This window comes from Pieris rapae, chromosome 6, assembly GCF_905147795.1.
Source record: "Pieris rapae chromosome 6, ilPieRapa1.1, whole genome shotgun sequence".
In the NCBI taxonomy this organism is placed as follows: domain Eukaryota; kingdom Metazoa; phylum Arthropoda; class Insecta; order Lepidoptera; family Pieridae; genus Pieris; species Pieris rapae.
The window spans coordinates 5,014,870-5,041,475 of NC_059514.1; the positions used below are offsets into that span (position 1 = coordinate 5,014,870).

The 26,606-nt window shown below is 33.1% G+C and overlaps 1 protein-coding gene and 1 non-coding gene across 2 annotated transcripts in view; both read right to left on the reverse strand.

Moving 5' to 3' along the window:
- Positions 1-26,606, reverse strand: part of LOC110992405 (tRNA (adenine(58)-N(1))-methyltransferase catalytic subunit TRMT61A) — a 47,399-nt gene continuing 20,793 nt past the window's right edge. Inside the window, exons 5-7 of the mRNA XM_022258216.2 lie at positions 22,485-22,654; positions 618-747; positions 1-137 (exon numbers count right to left, since the gene is read on the reverse strand). Of these exons, the coding sequence (XP_022113908.1) occupies positions 22-137; positions 618-747; positions 22,485-22,654 (416 nt within the window). The 3' untranslated portion in view covers positions 1-21. The remainder of the gene's footprint in view (positions 138-617; positions 748-22,484; positions 22,655-26,606) is intronic.
- Positions 6,171-6,309, reverse strand: LOC123689312. Its single transcript, XR_006750315.1, has one exon. It is a non-coding gene; the product is annotated as a U4 spliceosomal RNA (small nuclear RNA).

Sequence of the window (26,606 nt, forward strand, 5' to 3'; positions counted from 1 at the left end):
TTAGCATTTATTCATTAATAATCATAATCCACTTTCGTCCACGACTAACTTATCTTCTTCGCTGTCAGAGTCGCTCTTCATCTCAATATCTGTCGACAGACTTTTTCCATTCTCAGCTTTAGTGATTGGTAATTTTCCTGAAAGATAAAACCATTAAAAAGAAGTGAAAAATATTTTTGTGCTGGATGATCCATGAATCGGCTCGGCTAAATAAGATACGCACCTTATTAACGCAATCACACGGTAGAGACACATATTGAAACACTAAGGGCCTGTTTGTTATTGGTAGGATAAACAGTATTTTTGCGTTTCACGACTGTCAAAATCGCGCTATTCGTCATAAAACGCGAAGTATCTTATTTGGAACTTTTATCTTTCGAATAATAATATATGTGTTGCATAACTATTTGGTACTCTATCCATACATTGTGAAACGGGCCCTTAATGACGTAAATAGCTGTTAGTTTTTAATAAAAATATTCATTTATATGTATGAGACTATGCTTTTTCAACTACAGACTATCCTCTTTTCAAAATTAAATTATAAAAAATAATTAAACTACTATTCAACTATTAAGGAGATACTGAGTATTACTACCAGCCACCTGATAACTTACGCCTAAGAAACGCTGGAGGCAGAGTGGCAACAGTTAAGTATCCTGTGTGCCCGGGCGTAGTCGTTGGCCAGGCCCCTACCACGTAGCTTTTGTCGCTGGAGGGTTTCTCTTCTACTGGGTTGTCACAGCTCTGAGAAAAATAAAAATAATGTTACTAATATATACAAAGCCCAAAATATGAGTGAAACCTAACTACGTAATTTCAAACAAGTTTATCAATTTGTACAACATCTAGTTTATTAGTAACAACGAATAGTGTTAGCTTAGTGACATTAGCGTGTTAGTCTTCATCCAGAGGTCGTTCCTTCGAATTATGGCTATGCACCAATGCTTTTTACATGTTTGCGATGAAGTCTTAAACATATCACGCAAAATTTTCTAAATATCATAACATGTTAGGCACACATCAGTCTGAAAAAAACTATTTGTTTCTTAAAAGTACAAACGATCAAAAATCGGTTGCAATAAATTCAGTCATTGGATTTAATAATGAACGACATAAATTATTAATCACTTAAATTAAAAAATAGCCGTAAAGTAACATCGTATTGAAATGTTTCTTAAATGAATAGCTTTATCAAAATCATGGATCGTTTACATATTTACCGATTGATTAGCGCGTGTTATTGTGATACCCGCGTAAATACTCAGATTAGTGCTTCGCTAATGCTGTAATTACATAGCGATTAAGACCGGGTTGCGTGTACGATGATATCGACACGCTAAATGTGTAAGATCAACATCAACGCAGGTTTACTATTATGCACCTGCCTCGCGAATACGTGCTCGACTGTACTGTACAGGTGAATAGAAAATGAAAGTAATATCTATGTATTTTTTTTATATAATAATTGCAAAATTCTTGGTGAAATAATATATTTACAAGGTTGCTTTAAAATGTGTTCTTTGTTTATTCTGCTTAATGTGCGCTGTGTTAAACAATTAAAAATATAATCTATAGGAATAGTACAATTCAATGTTAATTAGAATATTATTTATATTAAGGGTCTGTTTCACAATGTCCGGATAAGTTCCAAATAATCCATTTATTACTTCATGGTAAGATAAACACTATTGTTGCGTTTCACGACTGTCAGCTGTGCTATTCGTCATGAAACGCCAATTTTTTTAATCGGAACTTTTATGAATAATTTATAAATTGCATAGCTATTTGACACTTTATCCACACATTGTGAAACAGACCCTTAGTAAAACAAACTTATATAGTTTAGTATAGATAATTTTGTGTTTCTTGAATTTGAAGGTTGTTTGTTCTATTTGAATAAACTTTATATATATTTATATATATTGGATGATAGATATCCAAATTATATCACCTATTACATATTTTTACGTGAACTCGAAGCTCACAAATTTGAGACATTGTGCGCAGGATTGTACTACCAAGGGGGTCAGGGCGCGTGGAGTTATTATCGATGTCATGGATTAGATACTCGTCCTCCAATAAACTTGTTTAACGTACTATCCGTTATTATTTTATAATAAACAACGATCCTACCATCAATAGCTTCGGTACTTTAAACTTTCAATAAGTTCATTAAGAGATAACTGTGCAAAGAGAATTAAAATTAGTCACCTGAAATATAATTAAAAGACCTTAAGTATTAATGTATCTTAGAGCTTTAGTTATTTCATCTTCAATTCAATCTATTCTTCATTCTATTTCGAATTAGGCCAAGAATTCGTCGGCGTTTGTCTTCTAATTAGATTCTTCATGTCATAGCGGTAAATACAAAAGCCATCAGCGGTTGTTATCTTGAAATGACAGAACACAAGCGCCTTGTCATTAAAACGGTGGCGCCACGCTGTTGAATGCAATTTCAGACCAACCTCGTGAGATGTGACAGTTTTACACCTCTCAAACTATACATTACTATTGTAACCTATTCAAGCTAGGAAGCAAAATATTACTACAATGTTTGACATAAAATATGAAAGCTATTTTATCTTCACTGCGTCTCTTGAAACATACATACACACGCAAAACCTGACCAGCTTAGTTGTACATATATTATATTTGATGATGATTCTAGACTTAACATAATAGTTTCCATTTCGACTCGTATTATCTTTAAAAAAGACGGACATACCTAGACCACTTGAAGGTAAAGTAGACGTAAGTAATGCCTCGTCGGAGAAGATTACTCCAATTGAGTTGCGACCGCAACTTATAGCCCTGACCTCGTCCATGTTTTCTCAACTATTTCACGTTAAAACCGCTTAACCCTTTTTATAACTGTATGCGGTTAAGCGTAAATTACCTTCATACATTATATTAAAGTTCCGTTAGAAAATTAATAATTAGGATAAGATGATATGGATAAGAAGTTCTACTGTTTGTTGAGTTTTGTTTTCTAAAGATTATTTATGTTTGATTCTTAGATTATTATAGAGGTAAGGGGTCAAAGTATGTAAGTGCAGTATAATGACGGCAACGTCAAGTTTGCCGGTAAAACAACATAATCCCTAGCGCATCTTGCGCGCACGCACACCGCAATTACGTAACATAAATTTATTCAAACTCCGAACGCGCAGGCCGCGTGATAGATGGTCCGTCTTTCGGAAATGCAACAAAATCGTTGTTGCACAGTTGATTTATTGTTATGACTTCATAAAGCACCTTAAATCGTTGATAATTTGAAGCAACCCGGCGAAACGTTTACAAAACACTTAAACAATTTAAAATGATTATTCTTATTACACGCCCATCTGATCATAGCTACAACAAGATAAAAAACTACATCAGCTAATCTATCTACCTCACAGATGAAATGAACATAAACTCCAGATTAAAACATAAAACCTTCACGCTGTCAACACAAAATTTAACTTCATCGCTACATGACATGGGAAAAAAGAAAACGAAATTTAAAAAAAGAATGACCAGCAAAGAGGCGCATTAAGAATTGAGATAAGAGAGATGGACGAGCACTCAGCAGTGCGCGGCCATCTTTATTATTTATTGACACTTAAAATAATTACTTCTCGTTGGCCCGTGCCGAAATGGGGTCTAATAGGGTAATTTACTAAAATTTTCAACAAAATTTTGATATTTAATTATACAATTATAATCATAATTTTTACAAGTTAATCTAATACCAATCATTGGCACTTGTTAATAGGTTATTAATTCGCCATTTTAATTCTATTGATCTAATTATTAAAACCTCTTAAAGTTAACTGTTTAAATAATATAATAAATTAAAAACAATCTTGTTAAGGTAATCTAAAATATAAAAAAAACTCGCAATATATGATACAAGTGCCAAATGCGAAACGACAAAATTTCCGTTTTTATCTGTGCTTGTAACCCGTCCAAACTGACGTCTCATAAATACGGCCCAGTGGATTTAGATGTTCACCCTCGTAAATGTGAAATAAATAAACGAACATTCAAGATATCGTAAAAAGCAGCGGTAGCGGTCAAATCCCATGTTTTTGATAGCGGTCATATATAGGGCCACACATACGTTACTTAAAGTGTGTTTTCTTCAATAACGGTTTAAATATCAAGCTAATAAACAAGCGTTGTAAGGAGTAATAACTGTTGTAAGCATTATTTTTAATATGGGTTACTAAAAACAGCATCTATACTGTTTTAAGTAACTTATTCTAATAAGTTTGAACAAAATTTAAAATAATACTGCGACTGCCAAAATCAGTAAAGTCATCATATGTCCTACATGTATGCTATTAACAACGGTCTAAGTTTAAAAAGGAATCACTTGGCACGTTGTATGTAAACCTTGTTTTACTTAATAATGACTTCCAAATATCAAAATCTACTACGTTTTTTATACAGGATATTTAAGGCAATCGACTGTTTACTTTACCCCTAAGGTCCTAGCACATTAGGGCATACTCGTAACAGCGAGCCTTAATCGATTATGCAATTATTAAAACTGTCGGTATCGTAAATCAATCGCGCCATTACGTCGCCATCTGTCAGTAAGGAGAGCGTATGAATCACGACCGGGTAGGGGTCATAAACTTCTTTGATTCACAGGACAATGTTATTCTTTATTACTCAAGATGTCATATGGAACATGGTGTAATGGTTGCAGCTCCTTACAAACATTGTGTTAAAAAAAACTTGGCGATTAAAGAGTGGCGGAGAGTTTATTTCCAGTACTTCTCTTCCGTTCTACGCCCTTGATTTGAGAACTGGCAGTAAATGTAATTCTTTTCTTTTTTTTTTTGACGTTCACAAGTGTACATTATGTTACCAATATGAATAAATTATTTTTGTCTTTGTCTTTGAATATTCCTGTTAAATACATGCCTCATTTTTATTTACGGGAATAGACGGAATGATAGATGGATGGAAATCCAGGTTTATAATAATTTATCAAAATATTCAAACATCTTCCTACTAGAGTTTAGTAGTTTTCTACATTATAATTAATAATCAATTAGATAACTTTTTAATAAATATAATAAATTTAATTTCCTTCACTTTGGCGGAGGTCATATACTAATATTAAATATAAAAACATAAACTTAATGAGATCCTTATTATGTAGTACTCGATTATAGGCTATTTTTATTTAATCTGTAGGATACTATCGAAGTAGAAGTAGTAAGTAGTCTGTATATGTGAACACTACTGGACATTGTGAGTGTAAAATTATTTGCTTAGAGTTGGCCATTATTCTATTTCCGGCTTAAGACTAAAGTAACTCCATTTTCTTAAACGATGGACACCCTATACGCAAACCTCTAAGTGTTGAGATGTCTGACGGATACTCATACTTTTTTGTTTTACCACTCATTCACTTAATGCGATAAAAGCGCCGCATACATTAATAAACGAGTACAATTAAATGTTTAGTATTAATTGATATCTATAACGCAATACAAGTTAAAACGTTACCTATCAATCAAATTGAAAAGTTGTATAGATGTAGGTTGTAAGGCCGTAAGACTGCCGTTGATGTTAAAACCGAAATTCCAGCGATATATTTTATAAAGTGTAACCACGTTCTTCCTATATGCAATCGCATAATGCAATATATAATATAAGAAAACTGGCCTTTTTAACTTGGTTAAATAATGTACATATTTTTTTAAACTTCATTTAGTTGACTGTCGAGGCAACAAATGATTATAATAACAAATCTAATATATTTCATTAAGCGTGCACAATTCGGACACTCAAAACAGTCTATGGACCCCCCGTAGATCGATAATACGATTATAAGTCGATCAATCGATTCCACTCAATAAGCCCCTACTTTCACCGAGTGTAAATGTCAAATCTTTTTGACATTATTCAATCTGGATCGACGCGTGGTCTTGTTTCGTCACATAATCCTTTTTGTCACGGCTATTTGTTTATGACAAAATACTTTACGAAGCGTATGATGAAATTAAAGGATCTTTCCAAAGAAAAAAAAAAGGTTAAAATTATTCTATGATTTAATCACAGTCTAAGTAAAATGTTATACTGTATAATGTATAGTATTTGCTATTAAGTACATTAGAATTATAAATGTTTATTATATACATTCATACATCATACAGTTTTATATGGCCTTAACGGCCGTTCAAAAATTGCCATAGCGGACGGTATTTCACGTCCACACGGCGGGGTATTGGTAAAGTTTTCAACTAGCAATAATCGCACCTCGGATAAACCTCATTGGTTACGATATTGCCTCTGCGCAAAGTTAAACAGAAGACGTATCCAATACTCTTTACCCTGTAGGAAAAACACAACAATACCGCGTTTTAACACACATGCAGCGCCATCTATCGAACTAATTATGAAAAGGATTTTCTTTTTACAAGCGATATCATTTTATTTTAGAATATATATAATAAATATAGGTTTTGGAAGTAGTAATCAATTATAAAATATTGGCATAGTAGTAGTTTACAGATATATAAGAGTTCATTTATTATATAGCTGCAACTAATTTTAAAGCAATTAGCATTTTTAACATGCAACTTATATTTATGTCCTCTTGTGTAGACGCGTAATAAATAATAATTTTACGCTTATTTATAGGCCTTCTCGTTAACTTTTGGCTTTTGAATGAAGTAAATGTTATCACGTTATATTTTCTCACATAGCCATTAATCAATGAAGAACTTAAGGTTACGGTTGTAATAATCAAGTGATTTATTAATTCATTACGTCCAATCGGTGTCTATGTATTTTCTTTATAATTACAGAAATAATTTATATAATTAATATTTATTTAATTTCTACTTTACTGAAAAATATCGTGAGATTTTTAGTTATTTTTTGTATACTTAACTTATGATGATTTAATTGAATTGAATCGTACGTATCGATATTATTGTTATAAAAGAAATAATTTTTTTATTAAAATCTAAATTTTATCATAAGTTAGTATTACCAATATATTTAAATTAGAGCGAGGTTATAATTAGGTGTCGTGTTATAAAATTGTATAAAGCCTTATTTATCTTATTCTTATATTAAGATTTAAAAAAATATAGAACGAAAATTGTAAAGAAAAACAGGCATACTGATTTTATAAAAAGTCTATACTTTTAAGAATCGACACAACAAACTCACTTTTACCCACCTAATTAGGAATCATGCGTGCAAAACGTTGACAAATAGCTTCAATAATACCGATGTGACCAGTAGCAGGCTCGTGACCCGAAGGGGGCATCGGTCACGACATGATGAATGAACCGCGACAAACCAACAAAAAGTTATTCTTTGGAGAAAGATTCATCTAAAGGCATTTGACCGTGCAATCACGATTGATGATTTTTTATAATAAGTTCTTCTATTTTTATGGCACTGCGTTTTTTGATATTTTTCAAACCATTCAATATTACACGTATAGCTTTTTATTACGACTATGATATGTTCTGTTGCACCGTATTCGTTTGTTAGTACGATTGTTCATATACATCTGCTTCGGACGAAAATCTAAGAATGTAACTAAATTTAAATTTCGTGTACTAGCGATAACGCCCTGCCGTCATCCTGTTTTCCTCCTTTCAGAAAAGCGTAATAGGCAAAGCAAAAATGTCCAAATTAATAAGTCTAATTAATGTAAGTCAAGGTTTGGATTTCCCCAGGTGCCAACTTCCCACTTCGCAATCACATATCGTTTAATTATTCCCTATTTTTCTGCATCAATGTTATGTTTGGTTTTATGTCTTTATGTTTGATGATTTTATGGACGTCGAGGCAGAATACGAAATTCCACTCGTATCACCTCGACGTCCACCGTTCCACAACTGCGCGTTTTTCTAGGCAGTTTTTGCCGCGCACCACCACTTTGTGGAACCAGCTGCCCACTGAAGTATTTCCGGACCGATTCAACTTAGGGTCCTTCAAGAAAAGAGCGTACCAATTCTTAAAAGGCCCTAGCGAGCCCTCTGGCATTGAGAGTGTCCATGGGCGGAGGTATCACTAACATCAGGTGAGCCTCTTGCCCGTTTGCCCCTTGTTCTATAATAAAAACCAAATAAGAAATGTGCCGCATGAATCTATGGTAAAATTTTAGTACGCGTTTGAGTAATTGCTGTATGAGGTTTTTATAGGTTGTTATGTTAGAATCGACAGGAGTAAAATTCCTATACCCTAAGCAACTTCGACATACATAATCACAGATAAACTCCGATAGATATCTAAACGTGATCGGGGTCAGCCTGCCAATAATACCATTAATTGTGATCCCGTAGCTACAAGAAACAATAGATCGCAGAATAAATCATTATGGTTTGCGTAACAATAAATTTTCGGCAATTGTTCTGAACAAATTGAGACAGTGAAGCAATCGTGAAGTATTCAATAGTTCTAATACGATTAATGTTAAGAAATATGATGACATTGCTGTCCAAATAACAATAAACGGTGTAATCAAGAGACCATTAATCTTTAATGTCGATTTTGCTCGATGTCTTTGAATTGACAATATTATATCTTAAAACCGATATTTTTAAGATATAATAACTAACTATCATTTATAATTTATTAATATGTAGCTATCGTATGCGGAGCTTAAAGGATGGTCTGATAACATAATAAGGGTAGCTGGTCCACTTTGGCTATGGGTGGCCAGGAAGAGCTCGTAGTGGAAGAAGCTGGAGGAGGCCTGTGTGTCTATATCCCACGCTGACTTAGAATTAAAATACATACATAGATGTTATTGATATGTTATACATATTGTTTATCAAAAATATAGGTCCTGTTTAGTTTTGTCTTAATAAATATATATATTTTTGCACTTCTTGCTTGTTGTTGTCTGGAAGAGATCGCTCGAAAGCGATAAAGGCAGCCTTCCTTTTCATTAAATTATGTTACATAACAACATAAATAAAGTATTTGTAATAATACGTAGAATATCTATGTAGTGGTTCTGCCCTGGCGCAAAGCCTTCTTTCTTGGTATGCTTTGCAGCTATCATACCGAAATATTTTTGAAATCAAACAGGATATATAAATAAATTAGCTAGCTCTTGATATTGCAAATAGATTGTTTACTAGCCAAATATTTGTGTTAGTTACGCATGTACAAAGACCACATAGTCAGGCTGACCCCGCGGGCTGTGTCGTGACCTGCACTGACCCCGAACCACTTACCAACTATTGTCTTTGCCCAACACTTGGCCTAATTTGCGCTGAAATATTTGTTAGGACATACAATGTGACTCATATTGATAAGCATATTATTAAGCTTTAACAATTTTAGATCAAGTTTTAATACACTGTTACACCACAAATCCTTAGTTCCTTGTAGAAGTTGATGCTAATAGTTATCTCTTTTAGCACCACTAAGATTATAAGAGTATGAGCAGTGTCGGCCTAGTGGCTTCAGCGTGCGACCCTCATACCTGAGGTCGTATGTTCGATCCCCGGCTGTGCACCAATAGACTTCTATGTGCGCATGTAACATTTGCTCGAACGGTGAAGGAAAACATCGTGAGGAAACCGACATGTCTTAGACCCAAAAAGTCGACGACGTTTGTCAGGCACTGGAGGCTGATCACCTACTTGCCAATTAGATTTAAAAAATGATCATGAAACAGATTCAGAAAACTGACGCCAAGACCTAAAGAGTATAAGAACATGAACAACTGAGAAGTACGAAGTTCCTGAGGTGATATTCTCATGCGGAGCCTCAGAAATTAGTTGAATTCGGATTGAATATTAATTTAATATTAATTATAATAATATCTAATTATGAACCTTGGAAGAGGGTAGACCACTTCTAAACTAATTCTAAGACGAGTTGGTCGCATAGAAAACAACATTACTATTGTGAAAATCAAACACATTATTGAGATATAATTTAGTATTTTCAAACAGACCTTGTTGTTACCCTTGAATTGTAACAAATTCTTAACTAATTACACAGCTTTGGGCGTGTTAATCGGTAGTTGTAATTATTACTTCTAACAAAATGAAAATTAAATTATTGAGTATGAATTATACCTAAACTATCTTTACATTAACTTGATCTATCTTTCTAATTTTAGTTAGATTAATAAATCTATACGACATACATTTATCACGATTTATAATTAAAATTACATTTGAATAAACGTATTATAATTTGTTAATTTATCGTCTTGATTATCGAGACTAGTTTTTGCATGCCGAAAGCAAATCCAAAAGTTACAATAAAAATATCAATTCAAGTGGGTCTCCAAAGTTTTAAGAATTTATATGTGAATCAGACACTGACTATACGTATGCCTTTAAGAAAACTAATAATATAAACTAATAAGAAAAAAGTATTCCGACGAATTATGCCTCTATTTGAATTTTAGCTCAAATAAAAAAAAACAGTTTTCTTATTAATAATATCACAAAGCTTTAGAACATCGACGAATAATACATGTATGTAACCCTTTAACTTGAGAATAAAGTCAATGGTCCAAACATGCATTGCATTGTTATCACAAGCCAGCTGATAGATTCGTCACCGGTCACTCGTGTCGTGATCGGTGACCGGTTACACGAATTCCATTGTGGCCCGTGCCAACGTCCAATCGATCACAATTACGGATGTTGTATTATAATTATTATTATTATTAATACAGTCTCAGCCACGCGTCTGTTTTGCTTATTTAAGAAACACTCAAAACATTTTTATTTAATTTTGGAACAACATTTAGCATTTCGCATTAGCAATTCATTAAGGGGCGCCTTAATGAATTGCTAAACTAAAGCTTTTACTTAAAGCTTCGATTTAGTGAAGTACCTATAATAAATCATGTGAATATTATTATTATTACTATTAGTTACCGTCGCAACCACGTGTTTCATACTCAAGATTGTAGACATAATTGGAAATGTTAATTAATCTTATAGGAAATTGCATAGTGGCCAAATATTAAAAATTCTATGAGAGAGATTGTATATGAATAAATAAATGGAAACGAAACATTATACTAACAGAAAGAATATACTTAGTATAAGTTTTTAGTTTATACATCACCGTAGTAGCTAGGGTTCAATACCTATAACTGATAGCCTGACATTCGGTTTGTCAATAATTAAGTTACCCTTTAATAATTCAGGACCATTAAAAAAACTAGGGTAGTTTTGGGCGCGAACTATTTCTCCGCTATTGATAATAATGATTTCAAAGCCGGAACTCGAACAACAGCCTGCTTAATCCAATCACAATCAAGTGACAATCGCGATTATAGTCAACAATTCTATTGGTTCTTGAATCAAATCAAATCAAAATTCATTTATTCAATTTAGATGCGTCTAAGGGCTTGCTTATGAATGTCAAAAACGTTTACAAAATTCGCGAAAGAGCAAAACTACGCCATCCGTTCGTAAAACTACCAGGAGGCCTTGTTCTGAGAAGAATGGGCAAGAAACTCAGCAAGTTTTACCCTCCCTCTACATAACAATAATTCAAAGGAAAATGTCATAAACCACAACGTCATTTAAGTTACATAGTACTTTTTACTTGTAATTCAAATAACGAAAGATACAATTTGCCTAACATCTCAATTTAAAGCCAAAGCAGCTAAAAGAGCTACCTATCGTATTTCCATTAGAGCAACGAAGAACACTGTGTTAGCGCAACGTTCGTTAGAATGACATCGAACAAAACGTAAGAGAATGTCACTCGGAATAAATCGAGTGAGAAAATAAAGCATTTCGCTGTCCTCCTTTCGTTGTTCGAGGCTCATCTTGATACGGTTTCGCTCGTGGGAACATTCGAGTGCTAATTTATTGCACCGCGATCCTGTACATGCGACTGACGACTCTATCCACGCCGCTGTCGTAAAGCTAGAAATTTGAATACAACCTGTATTTAGTTTGAGAATATGTGAGTTCAACAATACGTATACACCATGATCCAAACATCTTCATACTATTGCAGCGCATGAGTTTCTCTAGAAATGTATCCGGATTACAGAAATATTTAAAAAGTTCATCTATCACTACAAATTATAAAAAAAATATCGCAGTAGAAAAACTGAATATAAAAATATGTAACTCACGTTTTTTTCAATCCCATGTTTCCGCATAATATATGATAATAATAAATTCGAGGTGAGTTATTATAACATTAATTCTAAATACAATATTCGTATGAAATTACCTAATTGTGCACATCGCCGGCCAAGTCGTACGATCCTTACTTCATAAAAATTCATACTGAAAGAACTACTAACGTAAAGCATATACCTACTTCTATTATATTTTCGAACTCTTTAATTGGCTCTAGTTACTAAATCATCAAGAACGAAACAATATGCATCGCGTTACCCATATTTCACTGGCGTGGCAATCTGATCGCTAAATTGACTATAACCGCTCACTAAGCAGTGGCATAAATAAACAAACGTGCCAAATGATGCACGAATTCAATATATATTTAGCCATTAAGGGCTACGCGTTGCGAAATAGTAACATGCTGAATCCGGATCATACGTATTGTGATCGAACGTGACTAGGAGTTTCGCAAACTTAGGTGCTTTAAGTAATAATTAATTTCAATAATATATAAATTATACAACATTACTTTGAAATTCAATCAGAGACTAGCGTATACGTCTTGGATACAAAGAGAACATTTTATTGACAATCAAATCCACGTGACACAAAAAACTTCATCAAAATTATAAACACACAGAAAATTTATATGCTCACGTATCAAGTGTATAATATAGAAGTTTTATTCATTTCAATATGTTAGAATTAAATATTGCTCAAAACCACTAACGAATAAATCAGGAGACGTAACTTACCAATAATACCAGTTTAGCATAATTAACTAAACAGTCGATTAACACTTAAATAATCGAGTTCTCTAGTCATCTAAAATAATTTAATTAAAGGAATGGTTTAAAATATTTTCTTTGGTTTATATAAGAAGATTACTTTCTATATAAAATTTAATATGGAGTTAGTAATATGTTTCTGCAACGTTTAACTCTACAATGTTCGCATTAAATTTCTCCAAAGCCTGTAAGTGTCCACACGTCGCCTTACAACCATATCTTGGCACAGGTTATGTATCAGTGAATTTACCTGTTCTAACATAGCTTTATATTGTTGGTAAGGTATAGGGTTACAGTCAAATATTTTAGAACAATCATGCTGAGCAACATGATGATAGCTAACGGCCAGTGCCAATATGAGTAGAAGAACCAATTATTTGTTATGGAACGTGGCCATTTCTATAGTAATTCCTTTTAATTTCAACCACAGTACGTGCGTAATAATGATCAAATCTAGTTTTTTTTGGAAATATTATTTAAAAAACATCAGTAGCGCTACAGTTTAAGGTTTCCGTATCTATTTGATGATCATTATTTTTTTTCTTCTTCGACCTTCTGTGCATAACAAATGCACAGAAGGTCGATCTACGAAGGTAATTGGGGATCGAGCCTACGACCTCAGGGATGCGAGTCTGTTATTAAAAATAATCTTGATTTTGGATGAAAGAATAACAAAAGTGTTACCGTGAAACTTAAAACAATTGATAATAATAACTAATAAAACTGAAATAGTAAAATACAAAAGAAAGCGCCTACAGTAACATATATTTTGCTACATCTATTAAAATTTCAACAATATTTATTGTTAAGCAATAAAAATTATATAGCTTTGATTGCCACAATAAACAAATAACTAGGACGGCTTTTGTAATATCAGATGTCATAGAATTAAATATACAGGTGAAATAAATGTACGACAAACAATTATTACCTTGAAGGTTCGATAAAATATACATTTACTGGTCGCAATAAATAAACACTGAATAAAATAGTGTTCGCGTGCTGTGAAATAGATTTTATATTTCGAAGCTTACATCTCAATAATTCATTTGTGGTGTTAAAAGTCCGTTATAAGGGCTTTGTACCAGTTTCAACCAGTGTCTTCAGTTCTTTTTATTTTGTTCTTTATGTTTAATATTCTACAGGCTGTTTTATAATCTGTAGGCTTGTTTATTTCAAAGTTTATGTAACACGTTCAACTGAGTATCGTTCTATATGGGTTCTCTAATTTTCTTTTTATCACATATAAATTTTTAATACAACAAAAATGGGCAGGATGGCGCCATGTAGACGCTTAATGCCAGATAGATCGCGAGTGCGTTGCCAGCCTTTTAAGAATGTTCATTAATTTTACGATATAAACAAAAAGGTTCTTTAAATATATTTTCATCATTAAAACTAATTCAGTTCACTATTTTAACAGAAGTACTATAACTTTTCTTTTGCTATTGTCTTTTTATCTTTTTGTGATAAAAACAGACAAATTAGTACTGATAAAATTTTCTTGATTTATTCAATTAAGAAATATGTATGAATAGTATCACCACAGTTGTAGATAATTTGAATAGTTGTCATAAGGTACTAATTCCGCATGAACCTGGAGTTATTCAATTATCTTAGCATCTGAGTTTCTATTACGACCATTCGTATTAAGGTATCTGATTGAGACAAGTCTATATATCTTACTGGGCGTTAATAGCATCCCATCGACTCCCCTATTATTTTGTCAAGTAGCAAATTTATGTTGGTTGTAATAACGGTGGGTTTGGAGTCCTGCTAAAGGTCAGTGTATACAAAAGTCGATGCCTGGATAAGTCAAATAAATATTTATTACATTACTTTCCAGGAACTATGACCAAGTATTTTATTACATTGTGAATATTTTCATAAACTCCTATAAAATCTATTGAGTATTTTGTATTGCGATTGGGACACTTTATTTGCGAATTTTAAAGTTGTTTAAACTAATGAAAGTAGTTAGAATTACCCACAGGAAAGAAACTTCGCATTGGTGCTTTAGTCGCAAGTTACCCGATATACCATAACTTATATAATCTTTAAGGTTATTATTCACATTGTTATAATTTTATTTAAAAAAAATAATTAGTCATTTCCGTATTATTTGTTTATATGTCACATTTTATCACAGCGTATGCACAACTTGACAGAATGAGACGAAAAAGTACTCTATTTGTTTCTATGTAATGGTAAGGTAAAACTTTTATATGAAAAGTCAAAGCAAATTATTTTATATATTAAATATTCTTTATATTATAGCAAAACAAGACATGACACGTTTGAGTTATAATTAATGAGTTACTGTAGCATTTCAATATATATTTTCTTTACATAACATGTTCTAAAACTCGAACAAAGCTGAGCATAAATTTCCCGCGCAGTAACGAGTAATTTCACGGCGCAAGCGCATCCCTTTAGCCATGGCCGTCTCGATCAGTGTTGCGTCACAGTATAGCTGGATCGTGTTACAGTCCTAAATCTCTTTGTTCTTTGACAATCTGTCTTGAGAATGGCGCTTTGAAATTAGCGATACATAAAAGAGAAACACGGCGTCTGTGTTTATATCGATAATATATAAAATAAAATATATGTGTAAATGGTAATATATCATTGTAAATCAGCAACCACTTTTATTTTCGTGATTAATAAATAAATTATATTGAGCCTACAAAATTGAATATATTTTAAATGATTTTCTTTTACATTTTTAACATTTAACCGCTAAAAAATAATTATTATTATTATGGACAGCAGGTCCAAATTATAATATTTATATAATTATTCTCTTAAAGTAAACAGTTTTGTTAATGAACGTCCCATACGCTTCATACATAGCGATATGTCAGACTGATAAGGACTAAACCCCAACTTGAGTTTTATTAATGCTTCTGAAATGACATGGGAAAAGCAAAGAAAACTTAACGAAGAATCTTTTCTATCGAACATGTGTTCAAACCTCGATTACAAGTGAATAAGAATTCTCTCAAACGGAACCACGTGCCAATCTAGTCAGGAGTATAAATGATAGACCAGTCTCGATGTCACTGAGATTTGAAATTACGATTTTCGAGTTACACGGCAATAAGTTTACCCGTTCTCATTACAGAGCTCGCCTCGCAAGGTGACATTAACAATTTTAATTTGCTTAGCTACGCTCATTTGACAATTTATGTTGTTGTAAAACCTGAAGTTTGACGGCTAATTTGAAGCTAAAATCAAAACGTTTTTATCTGTAAATTTTACGAGAACAATTAAGGTATTATTATTTTCTTTCTAAGTAGGTTAGTGACTAAGAAACTTTAGCAGAAAGTTTAATCCAGGTCCCTCAAGATGTACGCCGTGTTATCTACAATTACTAATTATTATTTTACTCTACTACTACTATTAACTCACTTATTCTACTATGCTGCTAGTTAAGGGTATTCTTTATACATATAATATAAAAGTTATAAAGCAATGGTCAGTGACGTAATATCTGAATGGTCAGCTGAGCGGTGGCTGTGTTTGGGCACGCGAGCGACTGACGACAGATCGCGTTTCGATCCATGATAAGATGTTATCTGTTGTGAGCACGCGCCGGTATAGGGTTGAGCCGATAGATAAATTACAGGTATTTGACGTTTAGATTTTCATTTGATAAAGTGCTAACTTTTTTAAACAACTTTGTTATAAGCATTAAGTTATATAGATAATCTCTAACTATTAATCCAAAATGTAAATATTATGACACATCAAAACATATGATATAGATACAATGCTTGGTTTTATATCATATTATAGAGAATTTGCCAACTTAAGAAACAACTCTACGAAAGATGTCCGCCTCTTCAACAGGCTATTCCAAGTGTCTTGTTTGAGGTAATTTGGTGGTACTCCTTGAGAGCTAATACTACTCGAGATTATATAGATGCGCGCGAGGATATGTGCCTAGATGTGAGAGTAGGTTAGTATATTGTCTGTTTATCCGCGTACTTACACTTTTCTATGTTATATAGAGATTATTTATTTATGTTTCGAGTGATTTTCAGCAACTGCAGTCAGGAAGTGACACTAAGAGAAAGCCTCTATTGTTAAATAGAAGTTTTATTTCTTTTTAATTATAAAAAAATGTGACTATGGAACATAAATTGTTCACAATATGTCAAAGCGTCGACATTCATTATAATTATTACTTTACAATATTAAGGTGGTAGATACAAAATGCGACAGTAGGAGCCTGTTACTGACGTCCGTGCAAGAGTGTAAATATACTAACGGCATGCTCTATTGAAGGGTATACAGGACAAATGTTATATAGGTGTCAACCCTAGCGATCGTTATGTGACCGGTTACTTCACCTTCAAGCAAAACAGATTTATGAGTACGCATAATGACTTTTCCGATTAATTGTGTCCGAATTCTCTTATTATCTATCGGTCAATATTATTTCTAATATTATCTATGGAATTTAGCATGTTTATGGTGAGTAATTAGTAGTGGTAGTGTAATCAAGTGTAAATTAGTTTGGAATTTCGATTCAAATAGCGGAAGCTACATCGAAAACGAATTCTTAAAAAGAAATCAACTTCTTTTGTGTTAAGTAAAGTTAAGTTTTAACTTTTGGCTTTTTTTGACAATATCTGTTGTTGTATCATATAACTATCTAGGTTGATAATTCATTTAATACGTATACAACCGAGATTTTACAGGCTATGGTAACATTGTTTTTAAATACTTCCTTCTTTCACATCTAATAATATATATTAAGAATTTCATTCCCAGATTTTAACTAGTTTTTGACCCGACTAAAAACACCCCCTAAAATGACGAACGAATGAAACGTAGTAAATACGTAAAACGTAGTATGTGATATATGTACCTATATATATATATAGTTTAAAACAAATGAGTGTAAATATTGTCTCTTAAGTTTTAAATAATAAAGCAATGTTTTTATTTTATCGGATTTTTTTATAAACGTGTGAGATTCAATGAATGAATTCACTAGGCTTACCAAAACACTGCCGGCTAGTGTTGCCCAAAATCGGTCTTGGTCTTGCAGTCTTGGTCTTGTTCTTGCATTTTTGCAAGACCAATACCAATACCAAGACCGCCTTATCGTAGCAAGACCAATACCAAGACTGAAGCCTGCAAGACTTGAGCAAGACAATACTTAAGCCTGCAATACTCTTGCGTCTTGCAGTTAGGACAAACTGAGATTTGGGCGTTATCAAATTTCTTTAACAGATTTTCAACTTTATTGCTAGAGAATTAACGTTCAAGGTGGATTGGGAAAATGTGATGTTCTGCGAATAAACTATTAGTCGGTTGGTGTATTATATACCTACATATTTGATAATTTACCGACAAAGACGCCACGGTTTGCAACAAGTGTATCACAGCATTTGACACTGTTTGAGCGCCGCATACGCCGACAAAGGGTACGGACAGAGGCACACAAAATTGTTACCTATTTTGGTAGGGTTGGTACAGGAGGATAAAATTAAATGACCCTGAACATGTCTAGCAGTAGGTAGGTATAAATTGAATGCTCTGAGTTTCTTGTAAAAATACATTCTCACACTGGCTGTCGGGCGAGATGATAATTAATAACTAAGTAGGTATTGCATCTATTGAATTGCGAATATTTTGATTTCGAAATATAGTAATATACCTAGGTACTAAAGTGTGAGCAGCAAGAAAATTTTATATGCCATGTCAGTGCTTTCCATAAGTTTATTTTAAAAAAAAGCTCTCAAGTAAGATTTAGAGTTTACTATTCAATTACACACAATAAATTATTGAAAAACAAAAAATTATGAAAAATATATTAAGACTGAGTACTTAGGGAATTAGTAGAAAAAATATTCTATCGTGGATACCTAGTTATTAAAAAAGTGATAAACGTTGTGTTTACTTAATTTTATTTTTCTGTACTAATGCCAACATTGACAACCCTACGAAAATAGGTAAAAATTTAGACCTAGACTTTGTGTTGCCGCCGTCGCGTCGCTTTCATGTCAAAGGTCGCCGCCACTGCCTATGGTTCCAAAGAATAAAATAGGTTTTCGGGTGCTCAGAACGGACATAGATTATGTTGTCCTCGCAAGGAAGATTGTAGTCGTAAGGATATTATAAAAAAAATTGTTATAATAATAAACCTAGTTTATATTATTATTAATACCTATTATACCTTGCACAGCAAATTTGGAATTGGGTGATTTAAACAAACTTGAAACGTGGAAAAACTCCAAATATGAGCGACGTCATATTGCTTTACGCATTTGGTTTTAAAACCACACATTTCCAAAAATCGAGATTTGCAGTGTCGGTTTATCAACTTCTATCGTATCTACTCTAGTAGCTAGTAACCTCCATAAAAACAGCAGGCAACGTATAGTTCCAATAAAAAAGGAACATAATAAACAATATTATTTGCATAATTATCTACACTTTATTTTTGCGTAGGCACAAAACCTATCTGATTTTGATTATGATACTTCTGTTTTTAATCTTTCAAAGATTTATTCTATCTGTCAAAGAATGCCGCATTTTTCTTTGTCGGTCTTCGGCTTGTGTGCTTATAAATATTTTTTTAAGAGTTTTTATTTCAATTTCAGTCATTTCTTTCGGAGTGAATGTTTACAATTTGACATGAGTGACGAGTAAATAGCAATAGGCTAATAGGTATTTACAAGTCTTGCGAGACTTGCGAGACTCTTGCTGCAAGATCAAGACCAAGACCAAGACTGAGAGCGCAATACCAATACCAAGATCAAGACCAGGTGTATTGACGCAAGACCAATACCAAGACTGGTCTAAGTCTCGTCTTGGTCTTGCATTTGGGCAACACTACTGCCGGCATTTATGCTATATATACGAACGATAGTTTTAATAAATCTGCTCTATTTCAACAAACATTTATAAAGCGACAGAACTTTGTTACATTTTTCAGCTTTCAAAGGCTCAAGTACAATAGAGCACGTTACCATCAATCAGTCATCTCAATAAATGTGGGAATGTGCTTTGTTCTTGCAGCTGCGTCGGCGCAGGCATAAATCATATTCGAAACTTTATAGATCATGAGATAAGTTTTAATTATGTGAATGGCATTTTGGGTCATCTTTAAAGGTTAGTGTACTTCAATCAGGACCATGAGTATAGCTTAAAAAGTATGAAAACTAAAGTATTCAAATGCATTTATAAATGCTTTTGGGAATATTTGTATTTGGTTGAATAATATAGGACGGAACAGTTTTGATTGCAATGCAATTATTATCGTTTGCGTATTCATCGCTTATTTGTATATAATAGTTATTTTTAACAGATCTTTTTTTATAAATAAGCTTTGGATATAATTACATTATTAAACGATTATAAAAGCAAGAACTTAACAACATAAATACAAAATTATCTAAAAATGTGTCGGCCTAGCAATGATTTATATAAATAATCTAAAAATAACTGTATATATAATATACGTCTAATAATCTAATAATTAGTACATAAATCACTCTATATAGGGTAAGATCACGAAACATACTCTAATTTAAGCTACCATAAAGTTGCCTCTGCCCAAATGTGGTAATTTCAAGTATAATCTAGTAATTTACTAATATATGGCACTCCCGTTGTTAGTTATAAGATAGATTTTAAAAAGACCTCCCGATTTTCCCACGGCTCTTGCAAGCGTTAGGGTTGGGAGACGGTTATCGATTGTTATAATATCAAGGAATACTTAAGATAGATTTGCAATTAAGGTTTATCTTTTTATACAACAGCTGTCAAACGGAAGGCTAACCTACAGGCTCATGGAGACTCACACTGCCAAAAGGGTCGCAAGTGCATTGCCGGCCTTTAGAAATTGGTACACTCTATATATAGTATAAATTTACTGTTGGCTGTAACTTCCTTTTCTATTTAGTATTGCTGATTTAAAAACTAATCTTTCTACTTAATCTTTTGCACTCTAAATCTCTAATAAATTAAATTGTTTAAGAACGTACGTAACTAAAGAAATTTATATTATTATCATAATATATCCGGAGGCACAGTGCGCCCGCTAAGACAATTAATAAACCAGCACGGCCATACCATGCTTTTCTCGAAGCAATTTAGGCCATTTTCGACCGATGTTTTTAAAAACTTGGTTCTGGATAAAATTAAAAGCCTGAATTTTCAGTTACCAAGCAGGCATTGTATAACCTATTTCCAATTTCATACAATTTCAACTAGTAGTTTAAGAATTGTAACTAGTTAAGCTTTTGTCACTCACTGACTGACCGTTTCTATGTTTTTACTATTTAGCAACATAAATTTATAATGAGATACATTTACATCACGTATAGTTTTATGGTTGATTTATATCGATACTTACTTACTAACTAAAGTTATGGATGTCACTTACACAGTGAAAAAGCTTAAATGGAACTGGGTAGGCCATATGATAAGAAACAATAAGGGAAAATGGACAAAAGATGTTACTGAATGGTATCCTCGGGATGGGAAAAGAAAGAAAGGAAGGCAAAAAAACAAGATGGGAGGATGATATAAGGAAGGTAGCTGGAACAACATGGCAAAGAGAAGCCACAAATAGAGATAGATGGAAAAGCCCAGGGGAGGCCTATGCCAAAAGGCAAACTGATACCGATGTCGAAAATTAAAATGAATCTAATTTATATTTATATGATATCAGTAATAAAGGCTATTTTGATTTTGATTTGATAGTAAAATACATCGACATCATCCCATCCCAATTCGCTACCGTCGGCGTTGGGAACGTGACCGCCCGCGACAAACGGCGCGCGTGACGATTTTGAACGCAAACCGATACATCGCCGATATCTCATATACCTAATTTCAACCTTTATGTCTATGAACATAAGGCTTATTATGTAAACATCAGTAAAAAGTTTAATAATTCGTAAATTGATATAAAAAAATATTTTTCAATAAAGACACTAGCAAGCGAGACTTGGACAATCACCAGATAAATGATGACCAACGAAGCCAGCCAGGCCAGGCAAAACCCTTCAGTAATTGGCCTGAGCTGTAATCCAGCATAGATCAGTATCTTTGTGCACTAATTTGTGTCGTCAGTACTATCTGTCAATTATCGGCTTGTTAGCTGATCCATCGGTCGTAAGCTAACTTAATGTGTCAGTCGGCGGGTCAGAGGCTGCAACTGACGTATGACGCAAGCTTTCAGTAAGCTTTCTTTTAATGTCAATCACTATTAAAATGCGTTGATTACAGCTTAATTGCCTCTACATTTTAAGGTCGTCAGTTGTAAGCATCATTTAGGCAGCTAATATAGCTTGTAATTATATCGGCAAAATATCTAAATTTGATCAAATTTAATAAGAAAATAATACTTTAATCGCAAAGTTCTGTCTATATATCCAAAGTTTAAAGTGTCATCCATATCTCTAGTTAGCAGAGATTGAGGCCTTTTAATCATAGACTCAGGTGGGAATACCATATAAGGTCGGATGTTTTTACCAATACAGCCTTTTAACGCCAAGAGAATCACGTCAATTAATTTGAGCAGGTCACTTCACGATAGATAGGACATAGCATTTACTCATCTTTATTTTTTAAATACCTTGTGCTTCAAGAAGGTCAAATCCCGCACGGGCACTGTCCTCCTGCTAACTTTAAGCTCCGTCTGCAGAACCTCCATGGTACTGATGTCCTGGAAACCATGCTGAGTTAGCGCCTCACACGTTCTCTGGACCTGCTCGATACACGGCGAGAATGAGCAGAACCGTCCACCTGAAATCAATGACTTTATGATTAGAGAGTAACAAAAAAATCATCAGTGGCGCCTCCTAGGTCTGGGCCTCACTCAAATATCTGTATTTGTTCCGTAATAATTTATTTTTCTTAATAGACAAAAAGCCGACTCATGCATCATCTATTTTTTGGGTCCAAATCATGCCAGTTTCATGACTTTCCTTTACCATACTAGCGCGCACAATACATAGGCTGAAAGGCTATTGGTGCACAGCCGGGTTAGGTTTTGGGCCCGCGAAAACACTAGGCTAACACTGCTCTTAGCTAGAAACAATTTCTTTATAATAATGGAAATTTAAAAAAAACCAGATATGATAGAAACTTCTCGTTGACAATGTATTTATTTTAATGATTACACTAAAGATAAGGCCACCCGTTGCCCTTCTTATCATTTAAAAAAAATAATTTATGTTAAAAAATAAATAATATTTAATTTATTATTAAGGAAAAATATTAAAACAAGACCGAGGTACCTGTACGTAAGTGAGATGTAAGAGGTGTGTTTTAATTGAAGGTTTATTTCAAAATCGAAATTATAATATATATAGCTTTATATTAGTAGGTACATAATTAACAACTTAGTACTTATCTTCGAAAATACGGAACGTCACAAATTGATAAAGTTTTATATAGTTTTTACTTATGGAATACCGTTTTGGGATTTAACTATTCTTTAATGTGCCGCTGTTATCTGTCAAATCTTATCGACCAATAAGGGCAGCGGACGTCACTCACTCTGCCAATCAGAGAGGCCGCACAACGGGGGGTAATTCACAAATTGTGATATTTTTAAATCTAGCTAAGTATCGTAAGCCTCATTTAACATAAAGCGTTTAAAGGGCTATTCCTTATGTCATATTTGTATATAAAACGTATACGAGTAATATATAGTAGCGCATAGTACAAAGATCTTGGGTTCGTTACCTGAAAAAAAACCGTTTTCATAACCATTGTAAACTGAGAATATCTAAGTGCAACACTTTAGCCCAATAAATTATCTCAGTCACAAGTTTAGACAGAAAAGCGACAATTCATTGTTCATTAAAATTAATTAAAGTGATTTAATTAGATATTCAAATCGGGTTTGCGATTATTTGGAGAACAATGACTAATTGCATTGACTGTAAAGGAAAATCTCGGTAATGCAAATCTTTACATTGCGAAGCGAATTTATAAACCTGCCTTTCGTTTTGAAATACATTTCTCATGTTTGACATTTGATTTACTTATTAAATATATTCAGGTATGTACTTATACAACACATATATTTTACCATTATTTATTTAGTTCTAATTCGTAACAGCAATTAAACGCCTTGACTATCTTTATAAAATTTTATCGTTAAAGTAAAAAAGTTTAAATACAATTTTGTGTGAACTGACATTCTACTGTTTGTAATTTAATATTTTTAATGTAATTTTTAGCTTTTTTTTTTCTAATTACAGTTTTAACAAATGCAGCAATCCCATGCAGATATTGCGACCGAATTCAGCCGCCACAGACACAAAGGTTTATTTATTTCACAGACATTACTTATCATTTGATTACATTTACGCAGATGGTCAGCAACTGTGGATACCTTTGCCACCTGTTTATAGATATCAGCTAAAAAGTTAGGTTTACGTTTCTGAGTAAGATGTATGGGTCAGTTTCAAAGTGATATTCCAAGTTATTTTTTAAATGTACCAGTGAATTTTTACTCATAGAATTTGTACAAGTGTTTTCAAAATTAAATTAATATAAACTATACACATGAACGTGTCTTTATCTCAACCATTGCTTGTAACTTCCGGATATAAAGACGAATTTAGGGTGGTCCCTTTCGTAGTTTGTAGTTTCTGTAGTTTCTGATATTTTTTTTTCGTATGTGATTTGTTTTTTGGTTATTCATTCTTGTTGTTATTCAGTTGTGTTTTTAATCTAAAAATACTTTTTTGTTCTTCGACAATAATAACTGGTGTACCAAAGTATCAATTAACTGCTAAATCGATTCAGGGATTTCCTTATAACAATTTAAGTGTTTCAAAATTCAAGAAAGTCTATGTGAGCACTTCCATAGATAACCGTATGAACGTAGAAAGGTGATTATTTAAATTTCAAAGCTAAAATTGGAAACGTATATAACAACCTTTGCGAAACTGTCACAACATTCAAGCAATTTCGTATAAATTCAATTCAACAATAGCAGTAAGTCATTCAGAGGTGACTCCGACCGGGTCACAGGAATGCCGGCTAATTGACAGATTAGTGAAGACATCCTTTGATATATGCTTACAGGATGTTCGGTGTCTGAATTTATTATGTCTGCATTGTATCATTTTATATGTCTCTATCATTGTTACTACATTTAAATTATTAAGCTATTCCTGTAAACTCTAAATACAGAATAGAAATAGAATAGAGATACAGTTCTCGATAAATAAAATAAATTAGTTTCTCAATAATTGTATAAAAATGCGCTCTTAAAACTGGTAAAGTTTTAAAAATCTCTAGAAGTCGGTGTCGATTTCTCAAACTAACCTATCCAAAGCAAAGGCAACAATGAAATTTGTAACGATCGCGATTCTCGTTCCGATCGCAATCAAAGGTCAATGTCCGATCCTGTATTTTGTAACACTTAGTTACGTTACAAGGGCTTTGTATCCTAAATTGTCGATAACAATACCCAGTGATGTACTTACTATCAATAGAATCGATTTTAAAACAGCGGCATTACTATGGCAAACTAACTGTTTTTATGACCGACTTATTGTAAATTAGACAAATTTCTAGACATTTTAAGACTTTTATTTACAAAATTTCAAAAGTCGAGCTTACTCCTCCCTTAAATGCCGGCAACGCACCCACTAAAAATGGGTATCTATGGGCTGCGGTGACTGCCTTTTTGGGCGTCCCGCAGGCTCATATGTCCGCCTATTATATAAAAAAAACTATATTTAATGGGTCTAGGGGACAAATTTTCATACAATTATTTAACCTTTCTTTCCTGTTTAAATATATTATTTTTAAATTAAATTCCTATTTACATTTCAATAAATTAGTATATATATAGAAATGGTATACATAGTATATGGTATATATAGAAATGAATCGCGTCGCATATTAATTGGAATTAGTTGTAAAGTCTTTATATTACATATATCTAGAGAAAACTACTACGTTCTAAAAATATGCTAATTGTAATTATGTATAGAAAATTCCTCACGGCACATCACTAGGCCACAAATCACAATAGATCCAAGTCCCGTCACTAACAATGCCGGACAGCCTATTGATGTATAGCACGAGATAACATGGTGAAATCACATGTGCCACAGATAAAGAGTGAGCAGTTTCATTTGAAGCTGTCTGTGAACGTACACTAATACCGGAATTTGACTACTTGGGTATACATTATAGAGACTGTAGATAAAGAATATTAATTAGCATTATTTTTCTGTTTTTTGCGACTGAGGCGCAAACTAGTTGCTGTAGTCTCTGGCAGAATGACCAGCACTGTGGAATATGCTGAGCCAGAGCCGATTACAACCACAGCACATACGCATTACACACTTAAAACGTAACTTGTTCTTTAAAAGACAAAAAAAAATATTTCTCATTTTTTTCTTTGATTATTGTTATTTTGTGTGTTTCTGGGCGTTTTGTTAATAAAATTGTAAATAATAAAAAACCAATTCTTATAAGGCTAGAAACGCACTCCATCTGGCATTGATTGTCCATGGGCGGCTGTTTAACTTACCATCAGATGAAACTCCTCTCCTTTCGTAAATTAAAATATCTAGTACCGGTCTCTATCAGCCTTTTTTACCGAGAGAGCGTTATTTAACAAATACTGTTCATAATATCCTATGTCAAAAGTGAGGCGGGCGCGTGCTTATTGTTCTGGCGATGAGCTGATTGGAAAATAATTATCTCGACCGTCTGTTTAGTA